The sequence below is a fragment of the Halictus rubicundus genome, chromosome 5, assembly GCF_050948215.1.
Source record: "Halictus rubicundus isolate RS-2024b chromosome 5, iyHalRubi1_principal, whole genome shotgun sequence".
Classification (NCBI taxonomy): Eukaryota; Metazoa; Arthropoda; class Insecta; order Hymenoptera; family Halictidae; genus Halictus; species Halictus rubicundus.
This window is the reverse complement of record NC_135153.1, coordinates 4,669,585-4,692,581: the sequence shown is the minus strand read 5'-3', so window position 1 is coordinate 4,692,581 and position 22,997 is coordinate 4,669,585. Positions and strand designations below refer to the sequence as shown.

General features: G+C 40.3%; 1 protein-coding gene across 3 annotated transcripts in view; it reads right to left on the bottom strand.

Moving 5' to 3' along the window:
* LOC143353971 (ankyrin repeat and sterile alpha motif domain-containing protein 1B) overlaps positions 1-22,997 on the bottom strand; it is a 152,995-nt gene that overhangs the window by 81,448 nt on the left and 48,550 nt on the right. For 2 of the 3 annotated variants that reach the window (XM_076787601.1, XM_076787599.1), the window contains exons 8-10: positions 15,929-16,147; positions 13,775-14,051; positions 9,913-10,593 (exon numbers count right to left, since the gene is read on the bottom strand). In XM_076787601.1, the coding sequence (XP_076643716.1) occupies positions 9,913-10,593; positions 13,775-14,051; positions 15,929-16,147 (1,177 nt within the window). The remainder of the gene's footprint in view (positions 1-9,912; positions 10,594-13,774; positions 14,052-15,928; positions 16,148-22,997) is intronic. The other variant, XM_076787600.1, reaches the window with a different exon arrangement.

Sequence of the window (22,997 nt, the reverse complement as noted above, 5' to 3'; positions counted from 1 at the left end):
CATGTTTATTTGGACATTAATGTTTATGAATTTTTTTTGTACTCAAAGTCACGCCAAGGTCATAGTATTATAGGTAGTTGGATACATCTTGACCTCAGCTATCGTATCGCGATGATAATGCAGTTTTTAATACTACATATGCACAATTTATAGTAAATATATGAATTTATTGTTCAAACTGAAGCGTAAAATCGAATATAAAGCCTGATATATCTTGTGAATCACGTTTATTTAGACGTTGGTATTTATGAATTTTTTGTACTCAAAGTCACGCGAAGGTCATAGTATTATAGGTCGTTGGACGCATCCTGACCTCAGCTATCGTATCGCGTATTAGTATGTAGTTCCAATTTTTAAAAATTCTATTCTAGTATGTTTTTGTCCCAGTATAAAAATTCTTGAAAAATGTATTAAATGCATTCATTTTTGCACATCACCGTATCGTATTGTGTTATAGTATGCACAAACCTTGTTATAAGTCACTCTAAAGGGTCTAGCAGGATGAGAAAAGTAATCATCGCCCATGTCAATTTCAATTTTTTTGTGTGCTAAACAATGTTCTTTGCCTGAAACACTATTTTGTAAAATTTCAAATCTCTACCTCGTCGTTCGAGGGTAATATGGGGGTGAAAAGCCTAAACTTTACCTTTTACTTTCTCATTTATTACTGAAGACATTTAGATGAAATAAAAGCGAATATGAAGCTACAAACTAGCTTTATTGGGGATTTTTTCAAAATTTTAAATCAGTTATTATGGGTACAGAAAAAAAAAGATTTACTTTTCAGCGGTGGTTGTCGCAAACAACCCTTAGGGCAGGGGCGCCCAAAGTTTTGCCTAGGTGGGCCAAATTGTAGATTCTAAAATATTTGGCACCTCCCCCCCCCCCCATGGTAAAAAGTAGCAAAAGGGAAATATGTACACTAATTTTATAAAATAATCGTTCTCTATTTCTGACAATAATTACTTTTGATCACAAAACTGTTTATTAACACATTTCAAAAATATAATTCGCGGGCCGCATTTCTAGGGTTTGCGGGCCGTACTTTGGGAACCCCTGGCTTTTGAGTGACCGCCTTTAAAAAGATCAAGAATAATATTCCTTCACGTAACTGTTACGTATAAAAGTTTTAAGATGGTCAAATGGCTGGAACATTGATAAATAATTTAACGAAGATTGTTGTACGTAGTCAAGTGTACACGTAATTTGAACTATCCAACGCGAATAATAATTCCGTTAAAGTTCAAGGACAACGAGAATCCTATTGAAACGAATAATACGTTCGAGCTTACACGTGGCAAATGGATTCACGGATCCTCTTTTTCCCTCCGAGTGGCAAATAGAACTTTAGAACAGGACAGACGAATTCGTCAACAAACAGTCGATGTCCTCCGCCCTTAAACAGGACCTTTATCAACCTAACGTAGCAGGAGATGACTAAATTGTGCTGGAATATCGTTCGTCTGTGGAGCCTGTTAATGTGATTTTCGTAGTTCAATCGGAACAGAGGTTGACTCGTTATCGGTAGTCGCGACCCCGTCGTTTGCCAATTACTGTCCCGCCAGCTTACTAGAACCGTATATGCATGTACACGACCATTCAACGATATTGCAAATCGTCGTTTTCTCTGTTCGTACGAAACGAAAACGCGCACAGCAATGTTTCGATATATGTGAAAACTTCGGGACCGAAATGTCATTTAAATAGTGTGCGGATACTTTTTTTATAGTGAGTAAGCAATAGAAGGTAAGCAATACTAGTATAGTCACAAAACTTTTTTATTTTTAACTATTTTCTCATGGAACTTGTCCTAGCGTATTTGTGATATAGTGTCTACTCGATATTTGTCCAAAATACGAGTCTGGCTAGGGACATATATTGGCTGGAAGATGCTATACTTTGATCTTCATTACACAAGTAAATATCATGGGAATTATCATATATAATATCATAGTTGGAATCATTTTCATTAGAACAATGCCACGAATATGCAGGTGAAAGTCCCTAAAAGAATAATATAAAATAAAGAAGTTTTGTTATTGGATCAGTAGTGGTATCACACCGATATACTCGATTCGTATTATGTTTACGCTCCTCGGCGACAGTGGGGATAGTTCTGGGACTTTTATCGACTAGATATTTGGGACATATATCAAGTAAAGACTGTATACTTCTGATTCGAGTGATACCAAACATGATACGATTTTGATGACATTAGATTATATGTATTAGAGTATAACCTCGATTATCCGTACCAACCGATGGAACCTGAGTGTTCGGATACTAGAACAAAGGGCTACTTTGTTATCTAGCTAACAAAGGGCGTCTTCTGTTCTAAAGCGTTATTTTGTAGACCCTGTTTAGCAATTTTTGTACAGAAATCAAACAGCCGTTTTGTATTGTCTTATATTTTTTGTTGTACCGTTTTCGCCTCGACATAAAATTTCACACACTGGCCAGGAATTCGTGATATCGAAGAAATCAGTTTTAATACATCTAAAAGGATAGCCAGACATCTTCCTGCATTCAAACCTGTACACCTTCCGCTGTCTGCATACTGACGTTGTCACCAGGTTATCTAACTGGTCTAACTAGTTTGTTAATGATATTCATTCTTTCAGAGATTCCGACCGCTTCCTTCAAATATCACGTAAAGAAAACTCTTGGCGACAGAACGGATTAGTAGAACTAATATAAGTGATAGAAGTTTGTGAGAACTGATTATTTATACGGAATAGGTTACTCAAAACGTGTTATTCGCATAACTGTCACAGGTTTGTACATATTGTGTTACAGTTTTCGTTCGATATAAGACGATGGCTGGGGACGGCATTCGACGTATGGCGGACCAGGGTACCTATTCGGCTTGACATTGTTCTTGGGTGGGCCGAGAGTTTATGGGTCCCATAAAGTTGTCCGGCAGACCGTAATGTGGTCGGGCAGATTATAACAGAAAGTCTTGAACAGCAAAGAGACGAGAACGGTAATTTTTTGTTAAATGAAGAACTTTTGTACTTCCAACACGATGGTGCTCCCACGCATTTCACATTACCAGTTCGCCAGTGGTTAAACAATCGATTCCCACTAAGATGGATCGGTAGAAGAGGTGTTGTTGAGTGGCCACCAAGATCACCAGATCTAACTCCAGTCGACTTCTTTTTGTGGGGACACTTAAAGTCTGTTGTATATAAAACACAACCAGAAAGCGTCAACGATTTGTACAGGAATGTAAAGCTATTCCAACAGATACCTTCAAAAATGTTCGTCCAGAATTTGAGAAATGTCTGTATTATTGTTTAGAAAACAACGGAGAACATTTTGAAAATTTGTCGTGGTTATAAAGAAATTACAAACGATCTCGCAGTATAAGTATGCCTCGCTCTACTTCTCTTTAAATATCTCCGAAACTAGTAGAAACTACTAGAACTACGAAAATTGCTGGTCCTTTTACGTACAATAAGATCCCACAATAAAAAACATAGGTTTCCATTTGAAAAAACAAAGTTCACCTTCAAATGATCTTGAAAACGTCACCCAAATAAAAACCTGACACTGCCCTCCTCTTTCCCCCTCGAAATCCTTGGACACGCGCTTTACACTTTTTCAATATCTTTCATACTTTTCGAGATATTCGGCTGGAAAGTTTTCAACAGGACAGTATGAAAATGGGCGAAAAGATATCAGGAAAGATTTCAAGAAATTCGAATGAAATTTAAGTTGCGAGTCAGATATTCGAAAGAATCATAAAACTAGGGGGCCACGTCACCTCGCCCCTTCCTCCACGTTAAGCCGGCGAATGTTTTCCACCTGCGAGTAAAAACGAATCCGTGTCTGATTTTGCCGGTGGCCTCTAGCGATCCAGAAAACGGTGCGGTTCGTCTGCGCAAACATATAAAGGTCAAAGACTGGCAAACGGCATACAAGATATCGTATCCGGCATCCGTGAATCTGCGAGGCACTAACTACTCGATCCGGGCGTCGAGACGCGTGGCAAGACGAGGCAAGACGAGGCAAGACGAGGCAAGACGAGGCGGCGCGTTCTCCGAAGCGGCTGCGCCCGCACACACGGCGCCCGAAAGCCTCTTGCCATCATCCGGCTCCTCGTTCGTAGGATATATTCACTGTGTGATATTTCGTGAAGCGTGTATAACCGCTGAAAGACACGGATTTCGAACGCATACACCAGCCACCGGAAAGGAGCCCGGCGAGAGGGAGGGCGAGAGAGGTCTAGGGAAAGGCGCGGAGGTACGACGAGACGGATAAAGAGAGCAGAAGATAGGGATGCATATATATATATATATGTATGTAGGAGAAATAGAAGCGAGCGCGGTGTGTGTTATGGATATCTATTCGCAGCGGATGGGAAGTGAACGCAGTCAGTCTCACAGCAGAGCGATCACAGGATGACGCGGCAAACGGCGGGAAACGAGCGATATACAGACTGCAGCGTAAGAAGAGGGAGGGAGACCTGGCTCCTTGCAAATCGCATCACAGATCAAACACGGCTTGTATATTAAACGTAACCTGCTAAGGCGTCCTGCAGACTGCTTATCTACTGTCCAACCCTTAGGATCGAGCTACAGCTGTAACGACAACTTCGACGCGGCTTCCGCCGCTGAATTCGCCGGCTAGCGATCAGCAGCGACCACGGGCGCATCCGGAACAGCTCGATCCCGCCGGGGCGATAAACGTTTCGGAACGCGTTAACGCACCCGAAACGAACATTCCGGACCAGTACTTTCGCGACCCGACCAGTCAGCCGCTACCGTTTGACGTCTCGACACGCGATACCGGCGCGCACACACGCACGCATCCGCCGCTAAGGAGCAGCCGAGGATGCGAAATTGAACGCCTGCGTTCGCACGCCTCGCTGGGTGCCGTGCGACGAATCATGGAGGCGCCTCCGTGCGTCAGCCGCTTAAAACCAGCCGCGGAATCTCTGATCGTGTAGCGTGTGAGCCGCTGCGCAATGCGATTGGAAAGCTAACTTCCCGACGCGACGGTATAGCTGCGTCACAGCCTTTTCACACGGAGACACAAACGAATCGCCGGATACGTTCGCGCGTATGAGATACACCAGGGAAGAATGATCGACACGAAAACGTTCGATTCGCGACCGTACATGTCGCGTAGCGTGAACGCGGCTCGCGATACGTGTCTTCGTGTGTGAAGGCTCTTGCTGCGCTGGGCGACGCAGGATGGTCCCAAATCGACGGAACGTGGTCGAAACCCTGAACACGAATTTTAGGGAATGGCTCTATCGAAAAATCGAGGAACCACGGTCTTACCGTTTACACTTGGAAAATGGTCACAGTACAAATATAGTACTTCATTCGTCACGTTGCTTTCGTGTAATAAACTACGTTGTCGGAACGCTTGGTGTAAACTGAACTATTTTAAACAGGTTATATTCATCAGGAATCTACAAAACGGATGTGGCTCTTGCAAATTTTGCGCAATGTTTGTACCATACTAAAAGGCGGCCAATTTGGTACCAGACCCTGCTTGGTGCAGAATTCGGTCCCTATTTTACTGCAAAGTTCCATGCCAAATCGAGGCCAAACCTTGGCTTCGTTGTAGAGGGCAGGTCGGTCGCACTAACAAGGAGACCGCAAAGCCTTGTCGTCAACGATTTCGTTGAGATTTTGCAGAGTTGTAGATTTAGTTCTCCTGATTACGAAAATACCCCACTATAGGGGCAGACACTCAATAGTTTTCGAGATATTTAGAACTAAAGTTTTAACATAACCGTAAAATGCCAATTTAGTTCACAACGTTGCCAAGCAGCAGTTTGGCAGCACTTTAAAAATGCTTTTTGGATGCTAAATATATTTTTACTGACTAAAGGACAATGATACTGATAAGAATAATGATACTTATTATTTTATGGAAGAAATACTAGATCTATCACTACATACACAAAAGATAATAATTCTAAATTATACATCGGAATAAACCTTGCTGTAGGAGGAGAAACAGAATTTTATTTAAGCTTTTAAATTATATAATTTTGTATCTACAAGAATTTAATTCCGTTTTCTCTCCTACAGCGAGGTTTACTCTTAGAATAAGGTTAGGTTCGCTTTTAATGCGACCGACCTGCCCTCTTTAAAGAAGCCAAGGCTTGGCATCGATTTGCTAGTGATTTGGCATGGAATTCTGTTTGCTGACTTTGCACTGAAATGCCGAGCCTAATGCGGAAACAGATGGATCGGAGTTTCTAGATAAATTTTGGTGGCAAATTCTTCGCAAATTACTTACTGGATGGAAGTATGAAGAATGTTTATAAGTACTCCAACGTAGTATCCAACGTAGTTAATAATTACGTTGTAAAATTATAAAACTGATTACAGGCAAGAAAAGGTAGAATTGTGCATATTAATATTGAAGATGCATATCCCGCGATATCATACTAAAATTCTTGTGCAAGCCTGTAGTTTGTACTTTTATCTCACAGTATTCGTATATGTTAGCTGGTCCTAGGCGCCACCCTGTTGTACTATCAGTTGTCATAATGCAGAGTACTCATGTCATTAGTTTCAAACGAGCCTCCTCGAGAACTGTTAAAGATACGAGAAACTGGTTCAAATAAATATTGCGTGGTTTTGGATAAGCTTATTATTAATAGTTTGAATGCAATTTTTTTCATTTTCAAGCAAATTCAACAATTTCTTTTATTTACACATTCGTCATATCGCTTTTGCAATTTTGACATCAGATTCATACTCAGCGACCCAAAAAAATTGGCAATACTAATTTTCAAGCGAATTCAACAATGAATTGAACAATTTAACAATTCTTTGATTTACACTTTCGGCTTGTGTAACTTGAACATTTTCCCTTATCAGTTGAGTAGCTTGGTCCCTGAGTTCGGGGGTCTTCCCTCTCGCAGGATGTCTGGTCTGATGCAAGTGTACGAGGCCTGTCCGGAAAGTATCTGACCTTTATTTATACACTGCTCGAAAAGGCATAGCCGGATAAGTGGGTCAAATGTGCTCCCAAACCAAATTGATCTCTCTTCATACCATTCGATAGGGCCCCGAAAGAAAACCCTCTGTGACAAGTTTCAAGTCGGTACTCCTACCACAAAGATAATTATAGAGTGAGCACGGTTCAACAAATTATCCTCTATTTCTTCTGTTCTGCTTATCGAAAAATTACGAAAAAAGTCATCAACAGTCTACCCGATAGCACACACGACTGTGAACTTTTTCCGAATTTTTCGCTGCAAAGTCAATTTTTACAAAACTCCGAGAGCTCAAAATTGTTAATTTTATATTGAAATTATCAGATGGGCCACGTTATATTATTATGACAGTTGTGTCTTGTTGTGATTGTTAATGTGAACTTTTTAGATTATGTCGGATTAGGCAAGGATGTTTAAAAAAATTTATATTCTTCAAAAATGCATATTTCTCATTGAGTGTAACATACGCAACTTGAATATGTACTATAAGACACTATAGATACTATAAGACACTATACGAAACCATTCAAATCTGTGACATGGAAAAGAATGTCTCTTCATATATGTATGCAGTGTTATTGTTTACTTCATGGGAAGTATTTTTCGGTAAACTATAATATATAACTATACAAATGATAACAATAGAACCAATAAAACTAAAAACATCAATTTTTAGCCGCGGCAAAACTAAAAGACCTATAAAATTAGTATTTTTAGACGACCAACCATCTTTTAAATAATTAAATAAAATAGAGTTTCTTTTGAATGACATATTATGAAGGTCATTCAAGGGCAGCTGCAATCTTCACCCACGCACACTTATGTCCGCTCCAAATACCATAACTTTGTACCCATTCGCGTTCACTTCGGTTTAATTTAGCTCTCTTCCCTCCAGAATTTTGTATAAACAAAAAATCAAATTTATTGTTATTTATAATAGTGTTCACTATTAACTCTGTCAATAAAATTACTCTTCTGATACCGTTCAGTCTGCCTACTTAATAAAGGTTGTCTTATAGTTTTGTCGTGGTTAATAGGCACTGTTATCAGCTATTCTTATCCAGTTTTGCAACTCTTAGAAATATTAATTACAATATGGCGTTGAAGAAAGCCTTCTCAAGTAAACTTAAGACATAGTATCTTTGGTGTGACATAGATTTGTATGGTTTTATATCGACGTGCGTTACAAAAACTAGCATGCTTGATTTGTCTTACAATTAGACTAGCACGTTGCTCTTTCTCTCCACGAATAGCTCGTTACGCTTCTTCGCGACGAAAAGTAGCATATTTCGGCACATTGTTACGAAAAGCAGCACGTTTTGCCTTTAGGCAAAAAGGTATTAGGCATGGAGGTATTTTAAATTAATAAAAACAAATTTATTTAAAGGATACGATCATTATAAGATTGGAATGAACCTTAATCGAACATAAACGAATGAAAAATAATTAATTTCAGGTAATAATTAAACAGGTCATAAACCTGTATATGTACTTTCGGATTTATTTTGAACCTAGAATTGTATTTTGAATCTATAATAACATCTTGGCAACCCAGACATTTTTAACTTTTTACTACATAATCCTGTACATCTTAACGAGAAAATGCCAAAAATCGAAGTTTTAACCCGCATAACTTTTGAACCAGTGAATTCCTCGCCTTGAAACTTCGATTTTTAGCATTTTCTCGTCAAGATGTACAGGATTATATAGTAAAAAGTTACAAATTTCTGGGTTGCCAACGTGAAGTTTAACCCTATAGTTGTTTCGTTCATTCATTTCATTAAATTCCTTTAAAATAAAGGCAAAGAGTATGTACGAAATATTTATTATGTATGAAAAAAAAAAAAAAATGAAACGTGCTACTTTTCACAACAGCGTCTGAAATAAGCTGCTGTTTGCGGTGAAATGTGAATTGTGTTAGTTGTCACGGCATATTTAGAAATGTGCTTGTTTTCAGCAGAAATATTGACAGGTGCTACTTTCCGAGGCAGATTCAAATTAGAGGTTCCTGTTCCACGTGTACACGTGTAATAAACACCGTCTACACCCGTATAATATAATGTCACAAATATTCGTGTATTTACATTACGCGTGTATTTCAATACACGGTGATATAACGTTAAACTATTGTAAGATCAATCGTCGAAAAGAATACAATCGGAAAACAAAAACGCGTTGTCGGACTTGAACGTGCCGAACGGATTCGTCAAAAATACACGGATCTTTATATCCACGTACACAAACAACACAATGCATAATTAGACACTGTTCACAGATTCCGTGTACACGTCCAAAAGTGGACTCTACATTGAAATGTGTTACTCGTTGTAAGTCAAATTAAACGTGCTACTTTTCGTCGATACACCGAGTGTCCCAGAAATGTCGGAAAAACTTGAATGAGTGCTCCGTGAGGTCGTTTGAAGTAACTCTTTCCGTAGCGAAAATTTCTGCCTCGGCTTTGTTAAGGAGTTATCAACGGAAAACACGGACCAATCAGAGCGTGGCAACAGCGGACGGGTTCGGGGCCGAGCCGAGAATCCGTCCGCTATGGCTGCGCTCTGATTGGTCCATGATTTTCATTAATAACTTCTTAACGAAGTCGAAGCGGAAATTTTCGCTAAGGAAAAAGTTGTTACTTAGAATGACCTCAAGGTTTTCCATCATTTTTTGGTATGCCCTGTAGCGTCCCGTATGTAGTACAGTGAATTCTCGATATATGTCAACAACACGCGTCAGCGTCGTGTATCGTACACCGTGTTATGTTTATACTCCTCGGCGTCCGAGTCCTCTCAAGCTTTGCGGACCTTCACGGGGTATACCCCGCGGTAGTGGGGATAATTCCGCGACGTTTATCATCCAGGTCTTGGCGACATATATATAGAAATCACTGTATCGTCACGGAGTGTGTGTTCCCTCGTGAGTTCTTTCAGAGTTTGGAAACTTACCTGACTCAACGGGCGAATCCGCTCGTGAATAGACTTCTCGGCCTGCATGGCCGACGGGGGTGGGTGATCCGGGGTTGGTGGCTGTGCGTAATGCGTGGGACTGGTCGGCAGCATCATTTGTACTCGTTTCAGGCGCTTGTCCGTCGCCTCGCGGCCCTCGTTCGCCGACTCATCGTTCGTGTCCCGTTTCTCGTCGAGCAGGCTCTCCTGGGAGGATTTTAGCGTGAGGAACGCGTTCGACACGAACGTCTGCTCCTGGATGGCCGAGTCGGCCTCGCTGCACGGCGATTTGTCACCGCACGCGCTGCCGTCTGCCTCGTAGTTCTCGAACGCGTGTCTACGTAACTTCCGTCGCGGGTTCAGCGTCTTGATCGGCCGGTTCTCGTAGATCGAGGTGATCGCAACCGGCTCCACGTTGTTGTCGCGCCTCTCCTCGCCGTCCGGGACCCGGGACTTCATCTCGACGTATTGGTCCACGCTCCTCGTCACGTGGCGCAGCTGCTCCCGACGTTTCTGCAATTGTTCGAAGTCGATGTGACTGCGAGCACCGCTCCGCGCCATGAACAAGTACTCGTAGTTGCTCGGCCCCAGCGAGCAATCCGCGGACAATGACATCTGGGTCTGCAGGTGCGTCGGCGACACGGACAGATTGCGTCTTGGCGGCTTCTTCGGGGGTGTTGGCTGCAAGGTGAACAATCCAGATTACGTTGTTTACTAGAGGTGTGCGAGAACCCGACAATTTCGGGTACATTTCGCGACAAAAAGATGGCACATCTAATTCATTAAGGCTTTCGTAATTTTCACGTAATGAGAGCGATGCGTTTTAGTATACAGGGTGCCCCAACAATTTTGTATTTTCTCGGAGGGGGTGATTCCCAAGGACATTTGAAATAAACTTTTCCTCTACGAAAATGTCCTACGTTCCGCTAAGCGTGGGGTTAGCATTGGCCGGAATCCGTCTGATGTAGCCGCGCTCCGATTGGTCCGCGTTTTTCGTTAATAACTATTTAACGAAAAAGTTATTTCAAATGACCTTAGGAATCACCCCTTTCAAGGAAACACAACATTTTGGGGTACCCTGTATATGTACTTTAATTGCAAAATATAACCTATCAGTATAAAAGATTGAAAGAACAGTCTTACGTTTTAAGTATGTACAGAAATAATAAAATATCGGCGCGGCACCACCTTTTAGCACTACAGTGAATTCGTGATATATGTCGCCGAGGTCTGAATGATAAATGTCGCGGAATTATCCCCACTACCGCGGGGTATACCCCGTGAGGGGCCAAGAAGCTCGCGAGACATCGGTAGCCGAGCAATGTAACAGAATACAAAGAATAGTAGGATTTCGTCGACAGCATTTGTCGCAGTGACTTTGACAAATAAAACATAGGACGAATATATTTACACTCGTCTGCGGCGAACATCGTTGTCCTTTTCTACTTTCAACAAATAAACAACATCAAGACCGGTGTTGCTGACATGTATCGCGAATTCACTGTATTGATAAATTATTTATAAAGGGAAATTGCATTTTAATGCAAAACTATGGTATTGCCATTGGCGCGTGGACCTTTTTCCGATAAAATATTTTTATTTTAGTCTTGACGCTTCCATTGTTTTCTACAAGGACTCTTCAATGATGCCTGAATAATGAATTTTTTTCGCGGTGCTGTCCGACTGCATCGCGTTCTTAGATGTTAATATTCCGCAGCAGTTTTCACGCGACAGCTTGAAAGGAAAGCACAACGGACATCGGAACACCGGGCCAATTAAGCCGCGATCGATTTGTCCACGTTAACGAACTGTAAGGCGTGCGGATGTTATACGGTACAGTTATTCGTTCAAAAAAGGGAACACTCGCCGATTGCAAGGATAAAAAGCGAGCACGTAAGAACAGATCGTTCATCCAGCAAATCGTGAACTTAATAACGAGGCGGAGACCCATAATTCTCGTTAATGTCTGACTCGAAAAAAAAAATTCAAAAATATAAAATTTAACACTAGAATCACCGAGTAATAAATATAATTGATGTATAATGACAAGACTACATCTATTCAAACCTCATACTATATTTTTATTGCAACATGTGCTTCAATAAGGAAGTTATGATGAAAACAGTTTTATAATTTGAGTAATTGTGGAAGAAAAACTTCGGAACCAGTCACTTTGACTGAGTGTAGCCGGATAAGGAGATCAAAAGTTTCCCCAAACCAAACTGAATTTGCAATAGGCCATTCGATAACTTATCGCAAGAAAACACTTGGTGCCAATTTTCAACCCTATATGTCGACGCGGGGGGTGGTAATGGGGTGAAAAAGAAAATCAGGTTTTTCCGTAATTTCTCTTAAACTCTTCAAGTGTAAATTCTGAAAAAAATCAGGCATATTTTAGCTATCAGGATGCACATCTATGAATTTTTTCAGAATTTTTAGCTTTAAAACCGAATTTTAAAAAATAAAATAAATGCTTAAATTCCGATTTCTTGTAGAATTTATGAGTTACTAAGTTTATATTTTTACAGTTTCAGCATCTAGTTATGGTTGTTAACATATAATTTTTGAAGATTTTTCAAAGTGGGGGCACATAGTCGAAGAAATTAAAGATCGTAATCAATCGTGACAGCGACGATGATTAATGCAGGAGAGGAGTAAGAACTCTTCCATGGAAATACATGCATATTATTTAGAATATTATATAATATTCATCTAAGAAATTAATAATATGAGTACTTGTACGGACATGGAAAAAATCTGCAAAAATTATATGATAACAACCATATCGAGATGCTAAAACTGTAAAAATATAAACTTAGTATCTCATAACTTTTACAAGAAATCGGCAATTTCAAAGTCGTTTTTATTTTTTAAAATTCGGTTTTGAAGCTACAAATTCTGAAAAAATTCATAGATGTGCATCCTGACAGCTAAAATATGCCTGATTTTTTTCAGAATTTTCACTTGAAGAGATTAAGAGAAATTGCGGAAAAACCTAATTTTAATTCTCACCCCACTACTACCCCCAATATCGACACATGGAGTTGAAAATTGGCACAAAGTGTTTTCTTTGGATAACCTATCGAATGGTCTATTACAAATTAATTTGGTCTGGGGGCACTTTTGACCTCCTTATCCAGCTACACCCTTTCCAGTTAAGGGCGTATTCTAGTGTAACAGGTGTATAGTTACATCAAACTTCAAGTTACATTAACATAAGCTATATTGTAATGTTTTAAATCTTGTCTTTCATACATAAAACATGATGAAATTTGCACTTGGCTGTAATGGAACACGTCAAACTCGAGTACGAAAGAAAAAGCACATTGGTGGTTCTCATGATTTGAGTCGTTTGCTTACACACTGAAAGATAATAAATCCAATTGAATAAAAGAAAGAAACAATATTGAGGATTAAGAAACTGCTCTTTGAATGTGAAGTTTCGATTGTTTAGACTGTTTTCTGCTTTAAGTGAAAATTGTAAAAATTAAAAGACCATATTATTTATTAAATACTGAAGACATGTGCAAAATTTGATTTGTACAGTAGTTTTTGAAGTTTAATGATAGATGCGATAGGCACGCTAAACGGGCTATAATATTTCCGTTACTTTCTCGAGCAAAATATTGGAAGCATATCATTGAAATGCAGTACTTTGGATGCACGCGAGAAAAGAATGAATTTTTTGGATCTGTTACAGTAGAATAGCCCGTTAACGCGCAGACATAATGGAATGTTACGACATAGGTCGAAAAAGTGTGGAAGCCTAAAAAGCTTCCGTTTGTACGGTTGTGCCTTGGTGACCCCGTGCGACCCTCGATCGGGATCGAGGATCGAAAAGTAAAAGGGAACTCGTTCTTACCGAGACTTTATTGTTAGAGGCGGGGCTGTGGAGAGAACTGGACAAGGGTGCCATTGGCAAGTAAATCCCGGCGGCGCTGGAATCGTTGGGCAAACAACGCCGGTCCCGTGGGCTCGGTCCACCGACGCTCGAGGACGAGGAAACGCTCAATTGGTCCGACTCCCTGCCACCCCCGTATCCCGTGGGTAATGTCAAGGACAGATCCTCCGACACGAAGCTACCCTCCATTGTTCCTCGAGGTACCGGTGGCGTTTGGTACAATCCGCTGTCGGAACCCCTGCGCAACCAAACTGAACGTCTCAACGGGACCAATTCACGATTAACTCGCTAATGACTCGCTCGATCGAGCTCCTCTCTTCTCTTCACTTTCGATAATGTGTGCGATCGAGGAAATAGTACCGCTTTCGGCGGGACGTGCACCCGGCGCAGTGCGGAATCAAAAACAAAACGCGCGTTATGCACACCAGCGAGCAAAAGATCAAGACGATTTGATTTTTGACAATTTCAATGTTACACATTACGCATGTTACAGAAACACACTCCTGATAGCACGCGCGTGCGCTGTCTTCAGTTTCTTGAAGGCCGTTTCTGAATGAAACACACAGTATCATCGTTGTTACGGCGCAGAAGAAAAACAAAAATTCCTGGAGGCGACCGAGGCAAATTTGCACTTTTTCTTGGTTTTATAGTTTCGGTGATTACATAGCTATATAATAAATAAAAAAATTCCTGACAAGAATTGGCGACTGTATCTTTCCCGCAGTTTTACTACTTCGGTGACGAGGCTTTGCAGACGAGCGCCTATAACTCTACTACCGAGTCTCATTTATACTTATCAAAATTTCTGTACGTTGTTGAAATATTGGATAAAATGTCCCAAAAGTTTCGAAGAGATTGGCCTAGTATTTTCATTTAAAAAATAAATTCCCGAAAATCGGTTTATTTTCAGCCTTTTACTTAATCCCCTGTAATTTTAAGGTATGAAACTAACTGTTGAGATTGCATGATTGTTTGCTAACAGACTCCTTCTCTCTGCATCGTAACGATTACGAAATTGTGTAGCATTCCAGAAATGAAAGACTGCACGCACGTGCCATGATTTTGTTCAAGAGTGTACAGCGAACGAGAACAGCAGTCGGCGCGCAGTGGTCTCAAACGCGAAATTTAGTGACATTTTGCCAAAAAATCGACTGTCTCATATTGACTTATGTTGAATGCTTAAAGCTTTCTAAATATCCATCAACCTTGAAAATTAAAAAATTAATAAAATTAATAAATACTATTACTGTAATAAACGGTTAAAGTTGGGAGTTTGGAAGATAACCTTTCTCATGGAAAAAATTGCTTCTCTTCTTTGACATGCCCTGACGATCCTTTTTAATATTTTTCTTCCAATATTTTTTTAATGAAAGGTTCACTGTTAAGCTGTAAATTACCATTGTCGATTAAAAATTACTATTCATAACGTATTAAACATGCAAGGTAGAAAATTTTCGAAATTCTTAAGACTTCGCAAGGAATATATTCTGTATCATACGAGATCATAGAATTTTACAAACTGGAATATGTTCAGCACACTTTCTTCTATATAATCGTGCAAAAATTATTTCCCTTCTCGTCCAATATCACGTGTTATTGTTGTTATTATTCTTTGACGACTAAAAAACACTTTAGGCACTAAACCAAATTTTATTTAATGAGCGATTTTTCAAAAACTTAGAGGAGTAATACATTTACTAAGCTGAATGTGCTTCTAAAAGTTGTTAAATTTGTAAGTATATTTAAAAAATAGTAAAAAGAACTATTAAATAAACAAAAAGTATGGTACATTATGCACCATTAAAGAAGATTACTTGTTAATATTCTACACCCCAAATATCACGTTTAGAAGTTATACCAAAATGTCACTAAATTTCGCGTTTTAGACCACTGTGCGGCGTGTCAAAGAAAAATTGACCAAAACGTTTTGTATTGTTTGCAAAAAATATTTCTGTCCTTGTGATATTATACTTCTTTGAGGAAACAACAGGTTTCGTTCGTTGCTCCGGCAGAAGAAGTGAGAGAAGGACGAATGGGAACGGTTCCAATGTAAACAGATCGAAAGCGTTACTATATAGTGGTACATACAATGTGAAATTGTCTGTATGCCTTTACCGTGTTGTGTCGCGCTGTGCTAATGAAATTCTGTTGGTGGTAGTGTTTTGTGGTTTGTCGTCGGGAGTTTGATCGGAACTTTCGAGAGTATTTATCGAGTTGAGAGTGTCGGACATGGACATAAAGACGCTGTCGAAGACGGAACTGGGGTCGGAGTCCTCTGTCTGCTGGAGGGTCCTCCGTACTCCGTTCGCCGGTCCCCCAATCTGCTCGTCTTCACTGAAATCCGCAATCCATCGAGTGTCGTCAGATTCGAGTGCGGTTTCTAAGAATTGATCTACCATCGCATACTGAAAGCGAAGCAGCGCAACCGGCGTTCATTTGCCGAAGCTAACGCAGCGTGGAACAGTGCGCCATGTGCAGAGACCGTTGTGTTTCGTGTCGGTCGAATGCAACAACAACAACGGTAAACTGTTCCTATTTTTCAAACTCGGTTTTATATTTTGAAATAACTTGAATCTTACAATATCCGTCGGAGCTACCCCCGGCAGCGACCAAAAATTCTCCTCTATGCCGGGGTCATTCGTGACCCGTAGCGGTGGTGATAAGAGCGACCGTCGATATGTGCAATTTTATTCCGATATAAGACGACGCTTTTTATTTCGAAATAAGAAAATCGCCATTCGCTCTTCTTCTCCTTCATTCGACGAAAGCCAATCCCGAGTCATCGTTTTATATCAGAACAAAATTCTTGTATTCGTGAAATATCGGGGTGGGTCAGAAATGACTCCGGCACAGGCCTACAACTCGCACGAGTCCGAGGGTTAAAACACGTGTCTCGATTTATCGAATTAAACCTCGTTAACGTTGTCAGCCACTTCAACGTTGAAATTTTTATACCTTTTATTTTGTAATTATTGAAATTGCAGCCTCCTTACAAGGAGCAGTAGTCAACTGATGATGAAATTGCACCAGATTTTTTATGTAGATTGAAAGTACATTATTACAGCGTTCGGGAAAATATAATTTAAAAATGATACCAGAAACTGTCCTGACCTTGGGAGATTTACAAAGGTAGAAGAAAAAAAGGAAGAACAAAGGAAGGAAATGTCTTATAGCAACGATTGTACTGCTATTATTATTTATGGTTTATGCATGGTTTACAAGATACTGGAACCGAACAAAAGTTTGTTTCTTCCTTTAACCATTTTTATAAGTTGTTGATAATGTACTGATACTCTTAAATCCCATTTATCTTTCTACTGTTCCATATTTCACCCACGCACTTTTATCATAAATGCATAAAATCCGCAGTCTAATCATTAGGCTGCGGAATTTATACATTTATAACGAAATTGAGTAGGTAGAATATAAAACAACAAAACCATTTAATCAATTTTTCAAATACTGATGTATTATTTTTAACTCGTTAGAATTATTAAGAAAAGAAATAAATATCTGTGTGACTCCTGCAGCTTGCAATTAATGCAGACAATTTTTATTTTGCATAAAAGTCCGCAGTCTAACTATCATCTATTTTTCTAAATATTATCAACCACTAATTTAATATCTGTCATTTATTCTAATTTTTTTTTATAAAATAAACAAAATTAATTTTGTTAATTAATTCTTTTTACCTTTATTGATATCTCAAGGTTAGAACAGCTTTTGGTAACATTTTTAATTGACATTTTTCCGTCCTTACTAACATATACTTTCGATGTACGTAGAAAATTCTGTGCGATTTGATCATCGGTTGAAAAGTATTCCGTGTTAGTTCAATAACTACCTAACCAGTGTCATTGTATTCGTTTCGTTATAATTCGAGAAGAGTTTCCGGATGTCTATGACTAAAATATCGATCGACATCGAACATACTTGAACATGAACATACATGAATATTAACCCCTTGCACTGCGATTGATTCGAAGGCGGCAATGTCTGTCCGTAAACTTTAATTTTTGTTAGTTTTATAGACCAATGGTTACCATAGAAACTTACAGTTTACACAATCTGGTTATTGCTAATCGTTTCACTTCTCAATAATGCGTAACGACTGTAGCTCGTCATCGTCTATTTGGCATACAAAGCTCATGACGAGCAACCCCCGTCGTTTCAGTAGACGGTCTTTGACTGCAGAATGCACATACATACGCTCTCATAGGGTTATTAGTATACAGGGTGTCCCAGAAATGTTGCACTTAACAAAGCCGCGGAAAACATTTCCGTAAAGGGAAAAGTTTCTTCAAGTGACCCCAGGAATTACCCTTTTCAAGGGAATACAACATTCTTGGACACCCTGTATGTATATGAAAGGCTTATGTACACGCACGAGGAATTTTGATCAGCAGACACATTAATCCTTGTAATAAACCAAAATGGCTGAGTTTTAATTCCTTGCCTTAAAATTAATGACGTCTCAAAGACGTAATGGGTTTCCTAATAGATTATAATCCTAATAGATTAACGTATGTAATAGCAATTTAACATAGAAAGCAATTTAACACATTTAACGAATTTTTTTTTAGATAGCAATTTACAGATTTCGAAACAATAAAAATTATTTTATTCTTCATTGATGCGTATTTAGAGCGTCAGGCAAAATTAAATAGGGCAATTGTTCCAATAGTCAATCGTTCAATGCCAGTTATCTTAGGCGTTCATATCTTCTTATGTCTTATTTGTGGACATGAGTCTGTGCATTGCAAATGAGGGAATAGGTAGAGCATTATGCTCATTGAAATACAGTCCGTCACAATAATATTTGGACTCTATTAAAAACAATGATAACTTTTTTAATACCTGAGAGCTAGAATTTTAATACGAGAGAAGTTAGAACAATTAGTTTACTACGAAATGTGAAGAAGGAATATTGAAAAATTACAGTTGGTCGGAATTGCAGAGAAAATACTGAAAGTTGTTTTTACGACTTTTTGAATGTGGATCTACATTGAGAATTTAAAAAATACGTTTTGTAGATCTGTATGAATTATATACATTCTGAAAAATTCATCGAAATCGGTCAACGTATCAATGAGCCAGAAACGGTTAAAGATGGTGAAAATCGCAGTTGTTCACGTTTTTTTTTGCCTCTAGTATAATACAGTGTTTACTCTATATATGTCGCAAATTTCTAGCCAATAAAAGTCCCAGAATTATCCTCATTGTCCTCTTCTACGTTCGGCGTGGATCAAAGAATAGTATCTCCTGGCCGATTAATGTCCCTGGCTATACCCGTGTTTCGGACACATACCGAGTAAACACTGTACAATTCACACAGATCTACAAAACGTATTTAAAAAATTTTAAAATAAAACCACATAAAACAGTTGTAAAAAACCACTTTTAGTATTTCCTCTAAAATTTCGACCAATTGCAATTTCTTCAAAATTCCTTCTTCAGGTCGTGTAGTGAACTGATTGTTCTAACTTCTCGAAAAGAAAAATGCAATTCATATGTTCCAATATTAAAAAAGTTATTGTCTTTTTAAAAGTGTCTCAATATTACTGTGACAGACTGTACGTAACAGTTTGTTAGCAGGTTCTTATTTTTAAGCAATTTGTTTCCAGAGAGCCAGCAACGGTAAACTTTAGGACAAATACACCTTAGTACTTTTATACTCAGAATACGCCAATCTATCAAAATCAAGCATACAAAATTGGACGTTCCATTAAAAAAAAAACAAAGGTGACCTCGATATCTTCTCTACGCCTCCACTTGCAAGAATATCATTTATACCATGTTATGTAGTTTCTTAAACCCTACAACTTCTGTAAGTAACATTTTCATATTTTTTCACATTTTCATATTCAAGTAGACAGAGCTCGTGGGACACACTGTATACAGAGAAATCACTGCAAATGACGAGGCGAAGGGTTAAATATCCAGAAACGTCCCGTCGCTTTCTTGATCTTAACAACGCGACTCTTACTATGATCGCAGCAATAATTTAATTGTGACTTATTTCAGCTAGCCACGACGAACGTGCCATGCGAACATCGCGCAACAAACTGCTTGTGGCTTTAACCCGTTAGCGCCCATTGTACTCGCTTGAGTACAGGATAACAAGATTATATTTGTTTGCTTCTAGCGCCATCTAAGATTGACTAGATGTTTTGTCCATCGTTTGCAAGTACTCACTAAACATGTAGAAAGCTGTATTACTTTTTTACCGACCATAAATGAGATATTCGCACATATTTCGATTCTGCAGAAATTGTAGAAACGATAGTCAGATGAGGGTGAGATGGGCATGCACATTAAGTGTAAGGCTACATTGTGTACTGAAAGAGACTGTTTCATCCAATACCATTCATAAGCCCATTGTACTCGATTGAGCACATATATATACAGGGTCATCCGTTTTTAAACGGCCAAACGTCAACCAACTATAGAGGACCCCAAATGAAACAACTTTCACCCCTAACACTTTTTTTGATTCGGTCTTGATTTTTAGATAATTGCAAAAACCCGTCATTTTTTGCGTTCACTTAAGATTAAATATATTAGGACTGCAATTATGTATCTTGATGATTTTTCCTTTGTTTGGTTTATAATGAATAGGGGCATCTTTTTTATTAAGTCAACTTCTTTGTATGACCTTTGGATCTTGGTTTTTTTTTACATGGGGCACGCCGTGGAGACTGAATGAAATAACTTCGAATCAAAAAAAGTGTTAGGGGTGAAAGTTGTTCCATTTGGGGTCCTCTATAGCTGGTTGACGTTTGGCCGTTTAAAAACGGATGACCCTGTATATATATCGCTTCCTGTTATTTTTTTTTTTCTATTACTGTCATACACGGATTTACTTCTAATAAATATCTAAGTACAGTTATGTGTGTTTTATTCATTTTATTTAGAAAAAAATTCTTGAGCGTTAATGGGTTAAGCTGGAGAGCGTCGCAGTCGAAAGGTTGATCAACCGTTCGTATCGTCAGCGATAGCCGAACGATCAGCGTCGAAAAGGCAGATGATCACCCGATCGCACGGCGGGTTTCGTGCCTGCGACCGTACCGATAACACGATAGCCGACCGAACGAAGCGTAAGAGCTCATTGGTCAGACAGCGGCGGAAGAATAGCACTCGGGTACCATCATCGTTACCCCCCAACAATGCGTAACTCGTAACAGAAGACGTCCGCGGCGGCGGGTGCCGACGTTTTAATGAGGCCACGTAGCCGAGGTCGAAGGCGAGCGGTCGGAACAGAAAGAGAAGACGACGAAGACGAGGCAAACGAAAAGGAGAAAAGCAGAAGGAGGAGGAGGTGGTGGTGGAGGAGGGGTGAAGCGGTAGCAAGCGAAGGTAGAGGTGAACAAGAATCCGGCGAACCGCGGCTGGAGGCCATGCCCATAGGACGAGGGAGAGAGCAATGGTTATTAGTTTTATGCTGAGACGGGCTAACATTTACATTGTTTAACGTGATGGATTCATCTCGAGGCGGTCCAGAACCACGGCTACCGACGTCAAACATTGATGGTGGAGGTGCGGAGAGCACCGGTACCTTTCTCTCCGGTCTCTCTCCCGCTCGCTACCGCGTCCACTCGATCCGTCTACCTCCAGCTTACTCTCTCTCTCTCTCCCTTTTTCCCTGTGTCAGTCTTTTGCTCGCCCAACGTCCTCTTTCTCTGTCTGGCCGGAACAACCAGTAGCGCTTAACAGCTAGCGGTAGCGCTGGTAGAAGGAGAGTTAGGTAGAGAGATAGAGAGAAAGAGATAGAGAGAGAGAGAGAGAGGGTACCAATGGGGTGATGCGGCGGGGGTGACCCAGGGGTGAACGAGGCGGTCGGACCCACCATCGCCTACCTACATCAGGAAAATTAAACCAAGCCAAGCGGTGCTTAACGCGCTGGAGCTACACGCGGCCGCGCCACCTCCTCCACCTCCACTCTCAGCATCCCTTTTCGGTCCGAGAGAAACCTTTTCTTCCTCCGCCTCTGCCCAGCGCACCCGGCTCGGCGGGTACACCGCCCCGGCATCGGTACTAACGGGTACCACTGCTAACCATCACCCGAGCACTCGCACTCGCACTCCCACTCGCCACTCTCCGCTCATTCACTCCGTGTACCCGCCGGTCCACGTCTACGCTTTTGTTTACCCAACATCTCCTATATTAAAGCTGCCACGGTTATGCGCTCATCTATACTAGCCGTATGTATAATGTATATGCATACGTATCTATACGTGTGTGTGTGTGTGTGTGTGTGTGTGTGTGTACGTGTACATCTATATACGCTGATATACATACATACACATGTATACATACATATACTTTATCTTTCTAGAAAATATTACCGGCCTCCGCTCTTATCCGATGCACTGACGCGATATCCTTTTCTCAACGAAGATGACGCCGGGTGAGCACAAATACGCCAACCCCGTTGGGCACGATCGCTTTTTTCTCTCTTTCTCTTTCAACCATCTTTCTTTTTTTCGTTTGTTCGTTTCGTTTTGTTCCTTCGAAGTTCGTACAACCGTTGCACATAATACTCGGCCGAGGCGAGGTGTACCCGATGTGTCATTGTCGTCGTCGGTCGTCGTCGTCGTCGTCGTCGTCGTCGTCGTCGTCGTCGTCGTCGTCGTCGTCGTCGTCGTCGTCGTCGTCGTCGTCGTCGTCGTCGTCGTCGTCGCCGTCGTCGTCGGCCTCGTCGAAGAGTATCGCGATTGGTCGTTGGCGAACGCTGTCGTTCTTTTGTGTGATTAGTAGGCACAGTTTTTATTTTCTGGTCTGTTCTTCCCCTGTCCTTTTTCCTGAGGCAGTGAAACATGGCCGATCATCGATGCTCCGGTTCATTTCTAAGCGGTGTCTATTGGCGCGGGGCTCATCGCGACCGATTGAGACGCCAGGTTTTATCGTGGTTCTACTACCCCTGGCAAAAACTATTCCACCACCAAACAGATCAAGCGGGCATCGTTGTAATTACTAGACTGCTGTTTCGTGCGTTCTCGATGAGAATGAATAGGTGCAATTTAACCCTTTTAGTGCCGAACGACGATATATCGTTGCGCGTGCAATGGCCCCTTTCCATTCGCATTGTGACAGAACTTTGTTTCGAAATTCATTTATGAAATGTTGTAAATGGTTGGTTGACAAAATTTTTTATCGGTGGAACTTTTTGTTATGTTCTGTGGTA